The 21,464-nt window shown below is 40.6% G+C and overlaps 1 protein-coding gene across 1 annotated transcript in view; it reads left to right on the top strand.

The window, feature by feature from the left end:
* GRM3 (glutamate metabotropic receptor 3) overlaps positions 1-21,464 on the top strand; it is a gene marked incomplete at both ends in the record, with an annotated part of 104,433 nt that overhangs the window by 11,859 nt on the left and 71,110 nt on the right. The window contains one exon of the mRNA XM_082661549.1: positions 8,753-9,608. Coding sequence (XP_082517675.1) covers positions 8,753-9,608 — 856 coding nt within the window. The remainder of the gene's footprint in view (positions 1-8,752; positions 9,609-21,464) is intronic.

Here is a 21,464-nt window from a genome sequence, read left to right as displayed (position 1 = left end):
GATAGAAATCAGGGTTACTGAAAGCCATTTATGAAGGTTTCTGCCATGACTAAGGAGTCCTTTGTCTGGAATGTCCCTGCAAAATCATCAGGACTGAGTCATACCATTAATGGGAATGGCAGTATAAATCTTTGACCAGAGCATTTTTTGTGCTCATGGCATGTAAGAATCAGTGGCTTCTGCAGATTAAACTGAGAAAACTGGCGTTTGCTACCCTCCATTACATGATTTCCTAAATCCAGATTAATCTCTGACCTTCAAACATGGGCTCCAGTCAACTCTTTTCATGTAAAATATTCCCAGATGTGCTGTAGGCAGTGTGGTCCAAAAAATAAGTGACTAATCCTTTCTGCAATAACAATACGATTGGCATCCTTTATGGGCAGATAACTCATGTGATGGGAACAGCTTGAATTCCTCAGGCAGTTTCTCAACAACACATCACCTCCAGTTTCAGTTTAAAATCCAAGCCAATCTGGGATTTGGTACAGCTAACAGTGCCGCTTGATCAATCTGAACAGGAGGGTCACTGAGGTCTCTTCCCATCACAACTTTTAGAACTGGCTTTAGGTAATAATGTGGGTTCTAAGGTAGCAGATGGTTTAAAGTACAGTCGAATTTGTACAGCACTCTTCCGGGCTTATAAATAATCACTTAATTAAAAGAATGAAACAAAGCAATCAGCACTGCATGTGTGATAAAACTATTAAAGGCGTAGGCTTATTCTTAGAAAACAGCCCCAAAGCGATATGGGAATAGCGTCGAATGCAAAGGCAAACCCATGGAGCTTATTATCAAGTCTCCTAATTCCCAAGACAGCAGCAACGGCTTATTTTTCAAATGTATACAGTTCAGCTTTGCAGATAGCATGTTTCTTGGACGATCACCTTAGTGGGAAACTTGTTTCTACTGGACACTAGACGTACATACGCCTTTTTGTCTTCTGCTGAAAAAAAAAATGTTTGGCACTGTGTCACCACAGAAGGCATGACGTTTAAAATGGATACATCATGGATAACCTGAACGGGAAGAGTGACCCCAGGATGTGGGAGTTCACAGGTGACTCTGAATTTTCCAATTCACATTCCCTTTTTCCACAACCTCAAAGAATAGACTACCCGAGCTCTTTCCCATAGTTTACATTCTTTTTTTTCCCCATGATCAAAGCATCACTGAAATGAAGCATGACACCTGGAATTCTAAAGAGTCCCTGTGACTTGCTAAAAAATGTCGGGAGAAGTAAATCTCCCCAATAAAGTGGTCTTTAACTCAAAATTCCCAACGATGAATAAGGATGGTTTGGATGCCTACAGTAGCATCACTTCACAGCTGACTACTGATTACGGGAAAGACATTCCCAAGAAAGAATAAGAACTGAGCAACTGATGTGAGCGCTGAGTGAGTCTGGTTGCTTATGTATCTTGTACATAACGCATTTGTCTCCAGAAAAACCTTACCTTATCAGCAGGGCTAGTAAGCGTTCATCTGATGAAGCCTTCCCTTAGGTTTATATGATTCCTACTTTAGGTTTATGTGGTTTGAGGACTAAGGCTCCATGGTAAGACCTTAGTTTGTCTTCCTTAAGACAAAAAGGCACCTTTGTAGCTCAAAGGAAATTGGTGCAATGGCCAGATCCCGTTGGGGTGATATTGACTTCCTTTTGTATATTCCTAGTTAGTTACGCAGAGATAATTTGGAGAAATTGGTTTTAATGGTATGAAAACCTTTGCTTCAGCTACCTCAAGATCTAAGCCAATTGTCTATGTGTCCTCTCATTTTGGTAACTTGACAAGGATTAATGAAGAATCCACACTGCACAGAATATTGTTTATAGGTAGTGTTTGAGAGGAGCTTTACACTGCTTGCTGGTGGGTAGCTAGTTTGGGGGCGGGGGATTTCCCACAGAAGTTATCCTTGCAATTAGGAAAGGTCACATGAAAGAGCAGGAAGCTATCAACTCATTTATTTAACAAACAATATGGAGCCTCTCTCTGCAAGGCATCTAGGAAACAGAGACTAACAATGTTCATTCCCTGTTTTTCAGAGTTTTCACTCCAGTAGAGCAATTAGTGAATGATCTAGAAGTAACCACACACTTTGATTAGTGCCATGAGGGAAATACATAAAGGAGTGACAGAGTCTCAGAAGATGGGCACACAACTTGTCCTGAAATGACAAATCAAGGCAGGTTTCTCAGAGAAGGGGCCCTTGAATGGATTCACTGAACAGACAAGTGGTAAAGGTCATTCTAAGCACAAGGAACAACACATGCAAAGGCGCATAGATTTGAGGACATAACTATATAGAGAAACTATATAGAGTTGAGTTCATTTGGAGGGGAAAATAATGGGAAAATGGTAGCAGAAGTTCAACAGCGTGTACCATGGGTTTGGTGGACAACTCTTGCTGGTGAAAGCCATCTTAAATAACTCCAGCTTAAAACCGTGAAAATGGGACAAAGACAAATACACTCATTTCAGACCATAGCATCTACTGGAAAATGGAATAGTAGCCGGCCAAGCCTAGCACCTTAAGCATTTCTCCTCGAGTCAAAAAAAAAGTAATACATTTGTGACTTGAGAGGTTACAGTGAAAACATCGCACAACATAGTCTGGAATAAATTCAAACCACCCAGAAAGTGGATACCCCAAGGTGTTTGAACATAAAACTATAGTACACGCTACATGCAGAAAGGGTGTCTGCAAAGCTTGTGTGTGGCCTCTCAGGCCGTAGGAAACAACAGGCTCTGCCATAAGGTCTTGGTGTTTCTCACATAAATCATAAAGCCAAACCTGATCATGATATTTATAGCTCGAAGCTTTCAAACTCCCAGCTGAAATGTCCCCTGGTTTCTTAGATAACTGTTCTTACCTCTCTAGATGGTCAGTCAGTAAACAAACGTCTATGGAACCATCTCAAAGTATAGACTGACAAATGAAAAAGTATACTTTTTTTTTTTTTCTGTACGCGGGCCTCTCACTGTTGTGGCCTCTCCCATTGCGGAGCACAGGCTCCGGACGCGCAGGCTCAGCGGCCATGGCTCACGGGCCCAGCCGCTCCGCAGCACGTGGGATCCTCCCGGACCGGGGCACGAACCCGTGTCCCCTGCATCGGCAGGCGGACTCTCAACCACTGTGCCACAAACGAAGCCCGAAAAAGTATAATTTTGATAACAAGGAATGATTGCTCATGGTCCTCCAATCAAGGAGTTAGTGCCTTGAGAAGTGAGAAAAGACAGACATACTATAACTTGAAATATATCGTTGCTATATTGTAATGAGAGGAATCCCATACAGCAGAGGCTAAGAGCTTGAATTACGGAATGGATCGAATAAGTGTGGGAAGTGGAGCATACTGTCAGATGCCTGGGATCAGATCCTGTCTCTATCACCTAGGGGCTCTTCAGCAGGATCCCTAGGTGCTCTGTGCCTCAGTCCCTCAATCTGTAAAATGGGATAATGGTAGTATCAGCCTCATAAGATTGTTATGAGGATTAAAAAAGATATATCTACAACAGTAGATCTAAATTTTTTTGGTGGACTTTTGCAACATTCAACTTTGCATGTGTATCCTCATTTTTTCCCCTAGTTTTCTTAGCCTTTCTTCACTTGTGTAATTTTAACTTAAATCCACAAATATACATCTCTCCCTATGTAATACCACCTTATTGCCAGAGAAGGAGACTAGACTTTTGGAAAAATCAAGAGACTGGGCTCTAATCTTAACTTTTTGCTTATTGGTTGTGTAAATTTTGGAAATTCACTTCACTCTGTGAGCTTCAGTTTCCTCACCTATAAAGCAAAAGGCTTAGATTATCTTCATGGCTTCTTCTAACTCTAAAACGTAATGATCTTATAGCTTATTTATATCTTTTTCCAAAGTCATTGATAAAAATTTAATCTCACTTGACCACCTCATACAGACTTTCTTCCAAGCTGTTCTCTTTTAGTATATTTAACTTTTTCATCCAATTCCTATCATTTTCCCTTTTTCACAAGAGTCCAAGTAATGTCACCAATACCTGTTGAAGTCACAGGCCATGGCTACAACTCCTCCCTAAATGGTTCAACTAATGTTGAAAAGACTCTAGTGAAGGGCTTCCCTGGTGGCGCAGTGGTTGAGACTCCACCTGCCGATGCAGGGTTCACAAGTTCGTACCCCGGTCCGGGAAGATCCCACATGCCGCGGAGCGGCTGGGCCCGTGAGCCACGGCCGCTGAGCCCGCGCATCCAGAGCCTGTGCTCTGCAACGGGAGAGGCCACAACAGTGAGAGGCCCGCATACGGCAAAAAAAAAAAAAAAAAAAAGACTCTAGTGAAACTGATTCTTAGTGAATCCATGCTGATTCCTTGTAACTGTCTTGTTCATTTCTAGTGAAACTGATTCTTAGTGAATCCATGCTGATTCCCTGTAACTGTCTTGTTCATTTCTAAGTGCCTGCTTGCTCTCTACTGGAAAGTCTATTTTAGAAAATTACCAAACTGTATCATGGTTATTGATTTATATTTATTCCTGATTTATACTTGCTGAATTTGCCCTTACTCCTCCATTTTTATCCTCTGACAGTCCTCCCGTTATTGGTTTCTCAGAAATTGTTAATAATGATTATCTAATTTAATCTGCAGTATCTTCCAGAACTCAGGACTGGAGGCAAACTTAATTGATTATGGGCTTCTCTTTTGGTCTTCTCTCCTACTTGGGTGTGAGAGAACTTTTTCATATATTTGCTTCACCATTTCCAGGTTAGGAAACATTCTCACTTAAGAGCAAGAAAGACACTGGGCAGTGTCTTTCTTTCACTCTTGTGGAACCAGCTCTCTCATCCAGCGATTCTATCTCTTCTCACCACACCTTCTCCTAAAATGTAATTAAAAAAAAATAACAACAAAAATCACTCCATTTTCACATTCTGTGCTTTAGTCTTCCAAATCCTCACAGGTTCCTGCCAATCTTTTACGTAGTCCACAAGGCTGCCCAAGGACCTAACACACCTACAGGTTTCATCCTCTCACTAGTCCTTTCAACATTCAAATGCCCCATTGGAACCTAGCAACCCAGTGACTTCTTTGGAGGTCTTGTCTCTTCTGTCTTATTGAGACTATTATGTCTTGTCTGAATTATTTTCTAAGTCTTCATATTGCTCTTAAGCTAGATACCTTTTTATTAGAGTTTCTAACCATGAGAAGTATATCTCAACTTTTCAAGTGGTTTTTTCCTAAAGGATATAACTAGATCTTTTTTCCTTCCTCCACTCCTAGTAAAACTATAATTGGGTAACTTTCTGCCAAACGTCCACATTATTTCCCCATCCTAAAACAATCTTTTATTTTTAAAATGATGTCCAATGTAGGAGTCCCCTTATTTCTTCATGGTTTCACAGAAGAAACCATATGGCCAGTAAAGTAAGTCAGGAACATTTCAGACACCCAGTTTTTAGGCAAATGACACAGGAAACACCCAGCTGACAATTATCTGGCTATCCCCCAACCCTAGTTTTAAGTTTTATGTTAAAAACGAAGCTCCTAATAGAATTAGGTGATCCATGGAGTAAACCCCAACACTGCTTCGGTTCCTGCCTCCTGTCTTTCTGTGTTTCAGACCTCAGATTCGAAGTCACACAGAAGGCAGCAGACAGGAGGTTATGAGAGGACAATCAGGGTCCTTAAGGTCAAAAGACCTGCTTCTGAATCTTGATTTTGCCCTCACTTTCTAATCCTATCGTTATGAACAAGCTTCTTCATCTAGCAGAACTCAGTTTGTGCATCTCTAAAATGGAGAAAACAATATTCATCATAAAAGGCAGTTGTGAATATCAAAGGAGAAAATATACACATAAATACCCAGTACATTAGCAACTGGTTTTACAACAGTATAAACATTTTGAAAATGCACAAACCAAACAAAGAACTTTATTCTTCTCTAGAAATCAGGTTGGGGTGGGTGAGGGAGGGAAAGGAAGGGAGATTTATAATCTGCTGATTTCTGTAGTATTTACTTTTTACATTAAGCATTTTTACTCTTGTAATCTAAGGAAACTAGTTTTAAAATGAACAGTTCACCATGACAAAAGGACTTCAACACTTTGTTCTATCATTCATTTGCAGCACATGTATTTCTAATGTAACTCTGAACATCATAATTTTGACTATACGGTTGCTCCATGCTATTTAATATAGGTAATACAATTGAGATTATACTTACTTATGAGTGTTCCATTCTCATGTTTAGCTCACTAAATATGCCTCCTTTTTCTAAAGTAGGCTGTAGTTTCCTCATTAAACACACACACATATAACTATTCTTTTAATTATTGAAGTAGAGTTGATTTATAAAGTTGTGTTAGTTTCAGATGTGTAGCAAAGTGATTCAGATATATATGTGTATATATATTCTTCTTCAGATTCTTTCCCATGATAGGTTATTACAAGATATTGAATATAGTTCCCTGCGCTATACAGTAGGTCCGTATTATCTATTTTATATACAGTAGTGTGTATATCAGATAACTACTCTTAAAATGATGGCAATAGTTGCAGTTTTACTCTAACCCACCATCTTCCCGCCCATGCTGCAGCTCACTGTGCTCCTTCGCAGCCCAGAGAATTTTCTCCACATTTCCATCATTCTACGGTTACTTCACTGTCTTGTACAGTCTGCCTTGTTTGTAAATTGTTCTCAGATATCCTGGAGGGGTAGAATGACGCCACAGGACCCTATCCGTCAAAAGACAAGAACTTTTTTCTTCAGCAGCTTTTCATTACTCATATCCCTCCGGGAGAAAAAAGTTTCAGCAGTTTAGGACCCTTTCACTGTGTTTCCTAGATGCCAGAAAATGATGTCTCTGGGCATTTTTCAGGGGCTTTCATTCTCTGCCTCCCTGAGGGGTTCAGGTCCTGATGAATAGAACCTGAAGATTAGAAAACTGTAGCATCCAGAAGAGATGGCCTCTCCAGTGTCACCCAAAAACTGCAGAATCAAGCCAAGAGCATGCACAGACAGGGCTCTTATCACCCGTCTGCCACAGTGGCACTTGCATCCGAAAGAAGCCAGGTACTCAGTACAGAAGTGCTGACAGTGCTGGCTCAGCACCATCTCAATCAGGCTAAGTAAACAAGCAACACCCCCCTGTTCAAATGAACCAATAGAGGTCATTTTGTTCAGGGTGTCTAGGCGTGAGAAGAGAAAAAGTAAATGGCATACTAGCCTTCATCCATCCACTCACCTCCATTCCCCCAAATTCACTCACATCCTAGGATATATATTAAAAAAGAGTCTTTACCAAATGCAAAAAGTATCTGGATCCTAAATTTGCATTATATTGTGTGCTAGGGCGCCAGATTTTCTTGCTGTTCTCTTTGTAGTTACGTGAGAGGTACCAGGATTTGAAAAGATATGGAAAACATTTCTGATAGCTCTAGGCTACATTAAGGGTTGGTTTTAATAGCAGGCCCGATCTCTAAGAACATGCCACGTGGCTGTGTATGAATTTGGCTGCTGGTTTCTGTTGCCAGATGAAATGATGATTAATCAGGACTCAGCTGTGAGTTGTTTGATAGTACTTGTGCTCTTTGCTAACAGCTGCTTATTTCAAGCTGTGCTTCCTACACGTCAAATATAAACCTGAAACCACAATTTCCAGAAGGGGAATTTCAAAGTACGCATAGAGTATATTGGAACATTCAACGTTGTTTCCAATTAAAGTCCACTTAGTATATTATGTAACTAAAGTCAGTGAAAAGATAGAAATGTTCAGAATACATGAGGTAGGTAGCCAGGAAAAACAAAAACAAACTTGTTATTAGATTTACATATAATCTGTGTATATATTTTAAAATGTATACCTTTCACAAATACTCTAAGTATAAAATGCTCCTTGATACGCTAGTGCCACTATCCTTTTTTATTCTGTAATAAATAAAAACAGTGAAATATTATTGACAGGTAAATAACAATTTTACATTCTTTATTCGAAATAAGTAAACATTTTAAAGTAAATGGTTCTTTTTTTGACCAGGTCCTCGACACTTCCTTATTTGCCTTTTAATCAAAAATATCATAAGAATAGCATTTGTATCCTTGGACTACGTATACTCCAAACAGAAACAAAATGTTGAAAAGGCAAAGAAAATGTTGGTCAAGCCCGTCAGAAGTTTAGAAAGGTATATGCCTAAAATTTGGCATGCACCAAAAAAAACGGATATTTTTTTTGTTTTGTCTTAACCTAGATAATAAATGTCTAATGTGGACTGTCCATGTGGCATACAGTTCCCAAATTAAACTCTTTCAGAGACTGCTGTTTTTAGCAAAAGAGGGGGAAGTGAGAATTAGACAACACCCAGCCTCTTTCTATACAACCGCAGCCAAGTTGTCTCAAAACCTAATTGGGCCAATTCACTGTAGTTCATTGTTAGACTGAGTTATAAGAGGACCCCAGAAACTTAAAACAACCTCACTGGGATACCTGAACAGGATTGATCCTGGTCCAGCGTCTATTATAAAGTCTAGGAGAGAAAGAGGAGTGCCCTTCCCATTTCTCTGTCTTTTCCCCACCCTTGAATTACCTGTTTGGGACCTACTCCCTAATACTCCAAATACAGAATCCAGGGAAGTATCTGGCAAAGCGTCCAGAAAAGCTTAGCGATCTAGAGGTGAAAAGGGAGCTGGGTAAAGGCCTGCTATCCTTTATCTTTCATGTGCAGTCAGTTCCCTCCGGGTTTCTAAAAATGGTACTTCCCCTGTCTCCCTCCCCCAGGTGGCCAACCTGCTGAGGCTGTTCCAGATCCCGCAGATAAGCTACGCGTCCACCAGCGCCAAGCTCAGCGACAAGTCGCGCTATGATTATTTTGCCAGGACCGTGCCCCCCGACTTCTACCAGGCCAAAGCCATGGCCGAGATCTTGCGTTTCTTCAACTGGACCTACGTGTCCACTGTGGCCTCCGAGGGCGATTACGGGGAGACAGGGATCGAGGCGTTCGAGCAGGAAGCCCGCCTGCGCAACATCTGCATCGCCACGGCGGAGAAGGTGGGGCGCTCCAACATCCGCAAGTCCTACGACAGCGTGATCCGCGAGCTCCTGCAGAAGCCCAACGCGCGCGTCGTGGTCCTCTTCATGCGCAGCGACGACTCGCGCGAGCTCATCGCCGCCGCCAGCCGCGCCAACGCCTCCTTCACCTGGGTGGCGAGCGACGGCTGGGGCGCGCAGGAGAGCATCGTCAAGGGCAGCGAGCACGTGGCCGACGGCGCCATCACCCTGGAGCTAGCCTCCCAGCGCATCCGCCAGTTCGACCGCTACTTCCAGAGCCTCAGCCCCTACAGCAACCACCGCAACCCCTGGTTCCGGGACTTCTGGGAGCAGAAGTTCCAGTGTAGCCTCCAGAACAAGCACAACCACCGGCGCCCTTGCGACAAGCACCTGGCCATCGACAGCAGCAACTACGAACAAGAATCCAAGATCATGTTCGTGGTGAACGCGGTGTACGCCATGGCCCACGCCCTGCACAAAATGCAGCGCACCCTCTGTCCCAACACCACCAAGCTCTGCGACGCCATGAGGATCCTGGACGGGAAGAAGTTGTACAAGGATTACTTGCTGAAAATCAACTTCACAGGTAAGCGAGGAGCCTTTAATCATCTTCTGTGGTGCGAACAGTGAATCAAAGAGGAATCAAATACCTCTAACCCCCGACTCAGAAATCTTTTTTTTCAGACCTACACAAGGGGCTCAAACTGTGAAATATTCCAAGATGATATACAATGGCTTTTTGATGTTCTTACTTATTTTTGAGTGAATATCTTGGCTGGTACACCACATGAAATTGAAAGGCCCCCTAGGCTGCACTGATATGTGGTAGCTGCCTAGACGCGGGCCATGCTACATTTTATTCTCTTTCTTGTGATTAGCTGTAGGATATGACACGTGTGATATAGGCATTTAATCTTCTTTAGCAGAATTGACAACTCTCTAAGGAACATGAACTTCCAAGCTTTCCTTCTGGGTGATTTGACCAAAATAGTCTAATAACTTTCTCAGTGGGGGAGAGAAAAAAGTCACTCTTTTCCCAGAGCCTAATTAGGGAGGGAGAGGGAAAGATACTCAGAGCATGGTGATTCCAGGCATTTGAGCTTATGTCTTCTGCTGTACAGCAACATTTCCATGTCAGTATTAAGGGCTGTGGATTTTCTCAAATGACGTTATGAAATGAAACTGTTTTCCTGGGAGCTTGACTTTAAGCAAACTGAAGACTGATGGAAGTCATTCTGATACAGACGTGAAATTCCAAAGGTGTATTCAAAGTGGCTATTGCTGCAACTTCATTTCTTTATAAATATGGTCTAAACATTTCTCAATATAGCACTGTGTTTTGATGCACTACTAATATATAAAAAGCAAGAAATCTTTAGAACTGCATTCTCTTCTAAGGTACATGTGATATCAGTGCATTAAGGTACTAGTTTGGGGGATTTTAGCTTAATCCTAAATCCTAAAATGGTAAATAATATTATTGGGCACAAAAGATTTTGATGCCAAAAATATTACAATGATAAAATGCTTTCATTCTAGTCTGCAGAGTCTGTTTCAATTGATTTATCATCCAAGACATGAAAGTTTGTATGCTCAAATCATACTATCATTGGAGCAAGTGGCAGTTCTCACATCTCCCTTACAGATTTGACTCAGAAGTCAAATGGCCTGAAAAATCACTGGTAGTACTGAGAAAAGACCTCATGACAATTGGCTCCTATTCTAGAACTCTAACCCCTAAACTAGCCTTGAAAATAAGCACAAAAATTACCAGACTGCATTTTTGCACATCCTTTCTTCATTCCACCCAGAGGGAGCCAAAAGTAGCGGAGATCAATTATGTCAGTGTTCCCTGCTATTCATCTGATGGATACCATCTTTATCATTAGAATGACCACTGTAAATGTTAAGATTAACACTTTCCTGTGCCCTGTACTCCCACAGGTATATTCCATATAGGAGTGTGTGTGTGTGTGTGTGTGTGTGTGTGTGTGTTCCATATATTTATTTATTTATTCAGGATTTATCTCAAAATCCCAGATCATTTCACACTGACATCTCCAGAATATAAGATTGCACCACAGTGTCAGTAAAAAAGAATATCTTTACTCTAAATATAAATGAACTCTCAGGTATCTATAAATAGCATCTACAATGCACTTAATTCTTAAAGATGAATAAGATTAGCACCGTTCTCCCCTTTCAGACTAACCTTGGGGTAACCATTTATCTTCATGCACCACAAGTATTAATTAACTCTGTTATTGTAGTTCATTACTCCTTAGGATGCAAATATACAAATACATCCACTCATCAACAGCTAATAAAAAGAAACCTCTTGGATTTCAGAGAGCCTTTACAAGGTGTTTTCTGTAAGCAAAATATTCTCCTTCATTTCACTGACTGAGTCTTAAATGGCAAAGAAAAGTGAAGAAATAAGGCCATTATTTGGATAAATAAAACAACAGGATCTTCTTTCTTTTTTTATTTTTGAATTTTATTATATTTATTTTTTTATACAGCAGGTTCTTATTAGACATCAGTTTTATACACATCAGCATATACATGTCAATCCCAATCGCCCAATTCATCACACCACCACCACCACCCCCACCACCACTTTCCCAGCTTGGTGTCAATACGTTTGTTCTCTACATCTGTCTCTCAAATTCTGCCCTGCAAACCGGTGCATCTGTACCATTTTTCTAGGTTCCACATACAAGCATTAATATACGATATTTGTTTTTCCCTTTCTGACTTACTTCACTCTGTATGACAGTCTCTAGATCCATCCACGTCTCAACAAATGACACAATTTCATTCCTTTTTATGGCTGAGTAATATTCAGCCATTGTATATATGTACCACATCTTCTTTATCCATTCATCTGTCAATGGGCATTTAGGTTGCTTCCATGACCTGGCTATTGTAAATAGTGCTGCAATGAACATTGGGGTGCGTGTGTCTTTTTGAATTATGGTTTTCTCAGGGTATATGGTACACTATATGTCTGGTAGTGGGATTGCTGGATCATATGGTAATTCTATTTTTAGTTTTTTAAGGAACCTCTATACTGTTCTCCATACTGGCTGTATCAATTTACATTCCCACCAACAGTGCAAGAGGGTTCCCTTTTCTCCACACCCTCTCCAGCATTTGTTATTTGTAGATTTTTTGATGATGCCCATTCTAACTGGTGTGAGGTGGTACCTCATTGTACTTTTGATTTGCATTTCTCTAATAATTAGTGATGTTGAGCAGCTTTTCATGTGCTTCTTGGTCATCTGTATGTCTTCTTTGGAGAAATGTCTATTTAGGTCTTCTGCCCATTTTTGGATGGGGTTGTTCGTTTTTTTAATTTTAAGCTGCATGAGCTGTTTATATATTTGGGAGATTAATTCTTTGTCCGTTGATTCGTTTGCAAATATTTTCTCCCATTCTGAGGGTTGTCTTTTTCTCTTGCTTATGGTTTCCTTTGCTGTGCAAAAGCTTTGAAGTTTCATTAGGTCCCACTTGTTTATTTTTGTTTTTATTTCCATTTCTCTAGGAGGTGGGTCAAAAAGGATCTTGCAGTGATTTATGTCATAGAGTGTTCTGCCTATGTTTTCCTCTAAGAGTTTTATAATGTCTGGTCTTACATTTAGGTCTCTAATCCATTTTGAGTTTATTTTTGTGTATGGTGTTAGGGAGTGGCCTAATTTCATTCTTTCACATGTAACTGTCCAGTTTTCCCAGCACCACTTATTGAAGAAACTATCTTTTCTCCATTGTATATCCTTGCCTCCTTTGTCATAGATTAGTTGACCATAGGTGCATGGGTTTATCTCTGGGATTTCTATCTTGTTCCATTGATCTATGTTTTTGTTTTTGTGCCAGTACCATATTGTCTTGATTACTGTAGCTTTGTAGTATAGGCTGAAGTCAGGGAGTCTGATTCCTCCAGCTCTGCTTTTTTCCTACAAGACTGCTTTGGCTATTCAGGGTCTTTTAGGTCTCCTTACAAATTTTAGGATTTTTTGTTCTAGTTCCGTAAAATATGCCATTGGTAATTTGATAGAGATTGCATTGAATCTGTAGATTGCTTTGGGTAGTATAGTCATTTTCACAATATTGATTCTTCCAATCCAAGAACATGGTATATCTCTCCATCTGTTGGTATCATCTTTAATTTCTTTCATCAGTGTCTTATAGTATTCTGCATACAAGTCTTTTGTCTCCCTAGGTAGGTTTATTCCTAGGTATTTTATTCTTTTTGTTGCAATAGTAAATGGGAGTGTTTCCTTAATTTCTCTTTCAGATTTTTCATCATTAGTGTATAGGAATGCAAGAGATTTCTGTGCATCAATTTTGTATCCTGCTACTTCACTGAATTCATTGATTAGCTCTAGTAGTTTTCTGCTGGCATCTTTAGGATTCTCTATGTATAGTATCATGTCACCTGCAAACAGTGACACTTTTACTTCTTCTTTTCAAATTTGTGTTCCTTTTATTTCTTTTTCTCCTCTGATTGCTGTGGCTAGGTCTTCCAAAACTATGTTGAATAACAGTGGTGAGAGTGGACATCCTTGTCTTGTTCCTGATCTTAGAGGAAATGCTTTCAGTTTTTCACCATTGAGAATGATGTTTGCTGTGGGTTTGTCGTATATGGCCTTTATTATGTTGAGGTAGGTTCCCTCTATGCCCACTTTCTGGAGAGTTTTTGATCATAAATTGGTGTTGAATTTTGTCAAAAGCTTTTTCTGCATCTATTGAGAGGATCATATGGTTTTTATTCTTCAGTTTGTTAATATGGTGTATCACATTGATTGATTTGCGTATATTGAAGAATCCTTGCATTGCTGGGATAAATCCAACTTAATCATGGAGTGTGATCCTTTTAATGTGTTGTTGGATTCTGTTTGCTAGCATTTTGTTGAGGATTTTTGCATCTATATTTATCAGTGATATTAGTGTGTAATTTTCTTTTCTTGTAGTATCTTTGTCTGGTTTTGGTATCAGGGTGATGGTGGCCTCATAGAATGTGTTTGGGAGTGTTCCTTCCTCTGCAATTTTTTGGAAGAGTTTAAGAAGGATGGGTGTTAGGTCTTCTCTAAATGTTTGATAGAATTCACCTGTGAAGACATCTGGTCCTGGACTTTTGTTTGTTGGAAGATTTTTTTTTTTTTTTTTTTTTTTTTGCCTATGCGGGCCTCTCACAGTTGTGGCCTCTCCAGTTGCGGAGCACAGGCTCCGGACGTGCAGGCTCAGCGGCCATGGCTTATGGGCCCAGCTGCTTCACGGTATGTGGGATCCTCCTGGACCGGGGCACGAACCTGTGTCCCCTGCATCGGCAGGTGGACTCTCAACCACTGCACCACCAGGGAAGCCCTCTTGGAAGATTTTTCATCACAGTTTCAATTTCACTACTTGTGATTGGTCTGTTCATATTTTCTATTTCTTCCTGGTTCAGTCTTGGAAGATTATACCTTTCTAAGAATTTGTCCATTTCATCCAGGTTGCCCATTTTATTGGCATAGAGTTGCTTGTAGTAGTCTCTTAAGATGCTTTGTATTTCTGCGGTGTCTGCTGTAACATCTCCTTATCCATTTCTAATTTTATTGATTTGAGTCCTCTCCCTCTTTTTCTTGATGAGTCTGACTAATGATTTATCAATTTTGTTTATCTTCTCAAAGAACCAACTTTTAGTTTTATTGACCTTTGCTATTGTTTTCTTTGTTTCTATTTCATTTATTTCTGCTCTGATCTTTATGATTTCTCTCCTGCTAACTTTGGGTTTTGTTTGTCCTTCTTTCTCTAGTTCCTTTAGATGTAAACGTAGATTGTTTATTTGAGATTTTTCTTCTTTCTTGAGGTAGGCTTGTATAGCTATGAACTTCCCTCTTAGAACTGCTTTTGCTGCCTCCCATAGGTTTTGGATCGTCATGTTTTCATTGTCATTTGTCTCTAGGTACTTTTTGATTTCCTCTTTGATTTCTTCAGTGATCTCTTGGTTATTTAGTAACGTATTGTTTACTCTCCATGTGTTTGTGTTTTTTACGGTTTTTTCCCCTGTAATTGATTTCTAATCTCATAGCGTTGTGGTCAGAAAAGATGCTTGACATGATTTCAAATTTCTTAAATTTACTGAAGCTTGATTTGTGACCCAAGATGGGATCTATCCTGGAGAATGTTCCGTGCGCACTGGAGAAGAAAGTGTATTCTGCAGTTTTTGGATGGAATGTTCTATAAATATCAATTAAATCTATCTGGTTTATTGTGTCATTTATAGCTTGTGTTTCCTTATTAATTTTCTGTTTGGATGATCTGTCCATTGGTGTAAGTGAGGTGTTAAAGTCCCCCACTATTATTGTGCTACTGTCAGTTTCCTCTTTTATAGCTGTTAGCAGTTGCCTTATGTATTGAGGTGCTCCTATGTTGGGTGAATATATATTTATAATTGTTATATCTTCTTCTTGGATTGATCCCTTGATCATTATGTAGTGTCCTTCCTTGTCTCTTGTAACATTCTTTATTTTAAAGTCTATTTGATCTGATATGAGTATTGCTATTCCAGCTTTTTGTTTTGTTTTGTTTTTTGTGGTACGTGGGCCTCTCACTATTGTGGCCTCTCCCGTTGTGAAGCACAGGCTCCGGACGCACAGGCTCAGTGGCCATGGCTCACAGGCCCAGCCGCTCTGCAGCATGTGGGATCTTCCCAGACCGGGGCACAAACCTGTGTCCCCTGCATCGGCAGGCAGACTCTCAACCACTGTGCCACCAGGGAAGCCCAACTCCAGCCTTCTTTTGATTTCCATTTGCATGGAATATCTTTTTCCATCCCCTCACTTTCAGTCTGTAAGTGTCCCTAGGTCTGAAGTGGGTCTCCTGTAGACAGCATATAGATGGGTCTTGCTTTTGTATCCATTCAGCAAGCCTGTGTCCTTTGGTTGGAACATTTAATCCATTCACATTTAAAGTAATTATCGATATGTATGTTCCTATGACCATTTTCTTAATTGTTTTGGGTTTGTTTTTGTGGGTCCTTTTCTCCTCTTGTGTTTCCCACTTAGAGAAGTTCCTTTAGCATTTGTTGTAGAGCTGGTTTGGTAGTGCTGAATTCTTTTCGCTTTTGCTTGTCTGTAAAGCTTTTGATTTCTGCATCGAATCTGAATGAGATCCTTGCTGGGTAGAGTAATCTTGGTTGTAGGTTCTTCCTTTTCATCACTTTAAATATATCATTCCACTCCCTTCTGGCTTGTAGAGTTTCTGCTGAGATATCAGCTGTTAACCTTTGGGAGTTCCCTTGTATGGTATTTGTCATTTTTCCCTTGATGCTTTCAATAATTTTTCTTTGTCTTTAATTTTTGCCCATTTGATTACTATGTGTCTCGGCGTGTTTCTCCTTGGGTTTATCCTGTATGGGACTCTCTGTGCTTCCTGGACTTGGGTGGCTATTTCCTTTCCCATGTTAGGGAAGTTTTCGACTATAATCTCTTCAGATATTTTCTTGGGTCCTTTCTCTCTCTCTTCTCCTTCTGGGATCCCTATAATGTGAATGTTGTTGCATTTAATGTTGTCCCAGAGGTCTCTTAGGCTGTCTTCATTTCTTTTCATTCTTTTTTCTTTATTCTGTTCCAAAGCAGTGAATTCCACCATTCTGTCTTCCAGATCACTTATCCGTTCTTCTGCCTCAGTTATTCTGCTACTGATTCCTTCTAGTGTAGTTTTCATTTCAGTTATTGTATTGTTCATCTCTGTTTGTTTGTTCTTTAGTTCTTCTAGGTCTTTGTTAAACATTTCTTGCATCTTCTCGAACTTTGCCTCCATTCTTTTTCCGAGGTCCTGGATCATCTTCACTATCATTATTCTGAATTCTTTTTCTGGAAGGTTGCCTATCTCCACTTCATTGAATAGTTGTTTTTCTGGGGTTTTATCTTGTTCCTTCATCTGGTACATAGCCCTCTACCTTTTCATCTTGTCTATCTTTCTGTGAATGTGGTTTTTGTTCCACAGGCTGCAGGATTGCAGTTTTTCTTGCTTCTGCTGTCTTCCCTCTGGTGGATGAGGCTATCTAAGAGGCTTGTGCAAGTTTCCTGATGGGAGGGACTGGTCGTGGGTAGAGCTGACTGTTGCTCTGGTGGGCAGAGCTTAGTAAAACTTTAAACCACCTGACTGCTGATGGGTGGTGCTGGGTACCCTCCCTGTTGGTTGTTTGGCCTGAGGCAACCCAACACTGGAGCCTACCTGGGCTCTTTGGTGGGGCTAATGGCAGACTCTGGGAGGGCTCACGCCAAGGAGTATTTCCCAGAACTTCTGTTGCCAGTGTCCTTGTCCCCATGGTGAGGCACAGCCACCCCTCGCCTCTGTAGCAGGCCCTCCAACACTAGCAGGTAGGTCTGGTTCAGTCTCCTATGGGGTCACTGCTCCTTCCCCTGGGTCCTGATGCGCACACTACTTTGCGTGTGCCCTCCAAGAGTGTAGTCTCTGTTTCCCCCAGTCCTGTTGAAGTCCTGCAATCAAATCCCACTAGTCTTCAAAGTCTGATTCTCTAGGAATTCCTCCTCCTGTTGCCAGACCCCCAGGTTGGGAAGCCTGATGTGGTGCTCAGAACCTTCACTCCACTGGGTGGACTTCTGTGGTATAAGTGTTCTCCAGTCTGTGAGTCACCAACCCAGCAGTTATGGGATTTGATTTTACTGTGATTGCACCCCTCCTACCATCTCATTGTGGCTTCTCCTTTGTCTTTGGATGTGGGGTATCTTTTTTGGTGAGTTCTAGTGTCTTCCTGTCATTGACTGTCCAGCAGCTAGTTGTGATTCTGGTGTTCTTGCAGAGGGAGTGAGAGTATGTCCTTCTACTCTGTCATCTTGTTTCAGGCCGAGAGCATCACCCAACAGGATCTTCTTTTTGTCTCCTTGTTCAGTTACTGACTTTGATTCTACAATTTAGTTTGGCTGTGCAGACCTGACCACAAAGTGCTATTTTCACCTTCTCAATTTGCTCAAAATTGCCAATCATTCTCCATCTCTGAAGAGAATAGAAGGGTGAAAAAACAGACTCCAACTACAGAAAAGAGGGAATTTAGACCAGCCACCAGGTACATATGCATAGCAGTGAGACTTGGACTAGAAAATGCCTTACTACTGGAGGATACTGGGATGATGAATTAGCTGAATATGTATATTAAATAATGAGGCTAACCTAGTCAGCTATTGAAAAGCATGTCTGTTTTACATTTTTTTTCTGAAGTAGTATCTCTGATTTTCTAACTTGAATATTGAGGTAGTGAACTAGGCACAATAGTGAACGCTTAGCAAACACTACACAATCTTTGCTCAGATCAGAAAAGTCCTCTTCCAGCCAGCTGCCTGTAGTCCATGCATTTACTCCAGGATTCTTCGGACAGACAGTTGTAGCCAATGCCCTTAGAGCTCTAGCCCTCTCAGGATGGAAGAGCTAAGCCTCCTGAGAATACTCCTCTGTCCCTTGGTATATCCCTACTAGCAAGTTCCAGCAATGGCCACCACGAGTATTCCTTGAAGTTAACCCAATATGAATATTCCTTTTGCAAAAGAGATTTGGCAGAAGTATGCTTTGCTAAAGATTCTTCTGAACAGTAAATTCTCCTGGCGTAAGATCTAACGACCTCTCTAGCCTCATCTCCTGCCACACACCCAGCATTCACCATTCCTTCCATTAAGGAACTACTTGTAGTTCGCCAAGCACGCGCCCTTATTTTTGCCTTTGTGCCCTCTGTCTATGCTGTTTCCTCCACCTAGAACACTCTCACCCCAGCCCCTTCTGCCCTATCTAGCACCTTCACTTATTCCATCTCAACTGCTACTACCCTGGTCCAAGCCAGCAACACCTCAACACTGCATCCCTAGAATAGTCTCCAAATTGATTTACTCTTAGCCACCTCCAACACAGCCACAACACAACAGCCAGGATGCCCTTTTATAGTGTAAGCCAGAGCGAGTCACTCCTCTGCTCAAAACCTCTTAGGGAGTTCCCCCATGTCACTCACAGTCAAAGTCAAAGTCCTTACAGTGTTCTACAAGGTCCTGCCTGATCTGCCCTCCCCCCACAATCCCTTGCTGCTCCTCTTTCATCACCTTTTACTCTCCCTCTTGCTCACTTCACTCCAGCCACCTTTGTTTCCAAACTTAGGGCTTTCCCACCCCCAGTTCCCTCTGATTGTAATGCCCTTTCCCCAGACATCTTACTTCCGTCAAGCTTTACTTAAACCCCAGCCTCTTATTGAGATCCACCTGGCAATCCTTCTTAAGACTGCAACTCACTGCCTCCAACCCCACCACATGTGCCCTATTTCCCTTTAACCTGCTCTACTTTTATTTACTCCATGATTTTTTCACCTTCTCTCATACCACATGAACATTTTCATGTTTATTCTTTATTGTTTGATCTTCACACTTGAATATAAACTCCATGAAAACAGAAATTATTGTCGGTTTTATTCACTGATGTAGCCCAAGCATAACAGATATTCAGGAAATATTTGTTGATTATAAATAGCTCTTAACACCCAAATTCGTATTTCCTTCTCTATCTCCATTACTAGATTGTGAGCTTTTTTCAAGGCAGAGAACATATGTTTCATCTTTGATCTCAAATACCCAACACATTTTCGGGTACAGAGTTGCACATTATATCAGTGTTTACTGAAGGAATACAGAATGAGAAAAACAGTCGATAGATTTATAATGTGATTCTTTTTGTGAAAATTAAATGTGTATTTTTTTCATTAACAAATTAATTTCAAGAAAGAAAAGTATATGCCTTCTAGAATGGCTGGCTTTTTTTTTAACCTAAGCACCGTCCATTAGTTATGTTCTGTCTTCGTATTTGAGGCAAAATTAAAACCAAAGAGCATTAGCAGTGGATCTCTTGTATGTCCCTGTTTTATAGATGAAGCCCCAAAAGTGAAGGTGATTTGCCCAAGATCATCATCTGGTTAGTGGCAGGGAACAAGGTTGAAATCCAAGTCACCAGATCCAGTGCTGCTTTTATACGTAACCCAAGAACTCTGGGAAGTTGAGGACTTTGATCCCAAACACCTAACACAGTTTCTGACATACTCTCACTATTAATGGAATGTTTATTAAAGGAATGAAAGACGATCAGTAAATAAGTTCAAAATGGGTTTCTTCTGTGCTCCTTTTCATTATCCCTTTAATGCTCCTGGGACACTTTCTCAATTATTTGGAACTAAGGTGATTCATAAAACACCCAAACTTTGGAAGGTGAGCCTCAGACCCTACACCTTAGGATATTAAAAAAAAAAAAGCTTCAAAGCATTTTTTATTAGTAAAATTTCTCCATCTGAAAGAGCCACGTCATCTTGAATTCTAAAATAAATATTTAAATGAGAATTATGTTTCGTGGCACGAGACTTTTCCAAATTATTTTGAATAAAATTCCATGCACTTATCATGTAAAAGGAAAGCTTAAACTACCCAAGGCAGTTCCAGACAGAGGAAACAGAGAGGGCTATTAAACTTTTAAAGAAATGCAATGTCACTGTCATTTTATGTGTTCACAGTACAATATAACCTCTCTCACTTTTTATTCTGAGACGAGTTCCAGAAAATGGAATAGACTAAAATCATAGAGTTACAAAAGGCCTTCCTGAAAGATGAACGTGCTTCTACTCCTCACTTGACAGAGGTGGAAATTCAGGATGTCAGCATTAAGATCTTCACTTACTGAAGCACATAAAAGTGAACTCAACTGTCAGGTGACGTGGTAACCAGAGTGCACCCAAATGAAAAGAAATAAGAAAGCACTCCCACTTACTGTGCATACTGCCAGAGGTGCTCCAAGACACAGCCGGCGTCGAGGATGCATTATCTTAGGAATAACACTCATAACGTTCCTTTGCGTGATTTGCAGGCCTGGGTTAAAATGTTTGAGAATGGAAAAACTGAGAATTTTACACAACAGGAAATTTATCCAAGATCACATAGTAAATAGGTGACAGAGCAAACCATAAGGTCCTGAATGTAGCCAGTGATTCCAAAGATAAGTTTAGACTTTATGCTGGGACCTGGGGACCCAACAGTTAACAAGACAGACGGGGTCCCAGCTTCATGGAGCTTATACCAGCAGCCAGTCCACAGAACAGTCTCAAAGTATAGAAGCAGAATTAGTGGGGCTGCATGAAAAAGAATGAAATAATGCCATTTGCAGCAAGGTGGATGGACCTAGAGATTTTCATACTAAGTGAAGCAAGTCAGACAAAGAAAGACAAATATCATATGATATCACTTACATGTGGAATCTAAAAAAATGATAGAAATGTACTTATTTACAAAACAGAAACAGACTTACAGACTTAGGAAACAAACTTACGGTTACCAGAGAGGAAAAGTGGGGGGGGGGTGCGGATAAATTAGGAGGTTGGAATTAACATATACACACTACTATATACAAAATAGATAAT

Source organism: Grampus griseus (assembly GCF_964374135.1).
Source record: "Grampus griseus genome assembly, chromosome: 9".
NCBI classification, from domain to species: Eukaryota; Metazoa; Chordata; class Mammalia; order Artiodactyla; family Delphinidae; genus Grampus; species Grampus griseus.
This window is presented reverse-complemented; position numbering and strand designations above follow the sequence as displayed.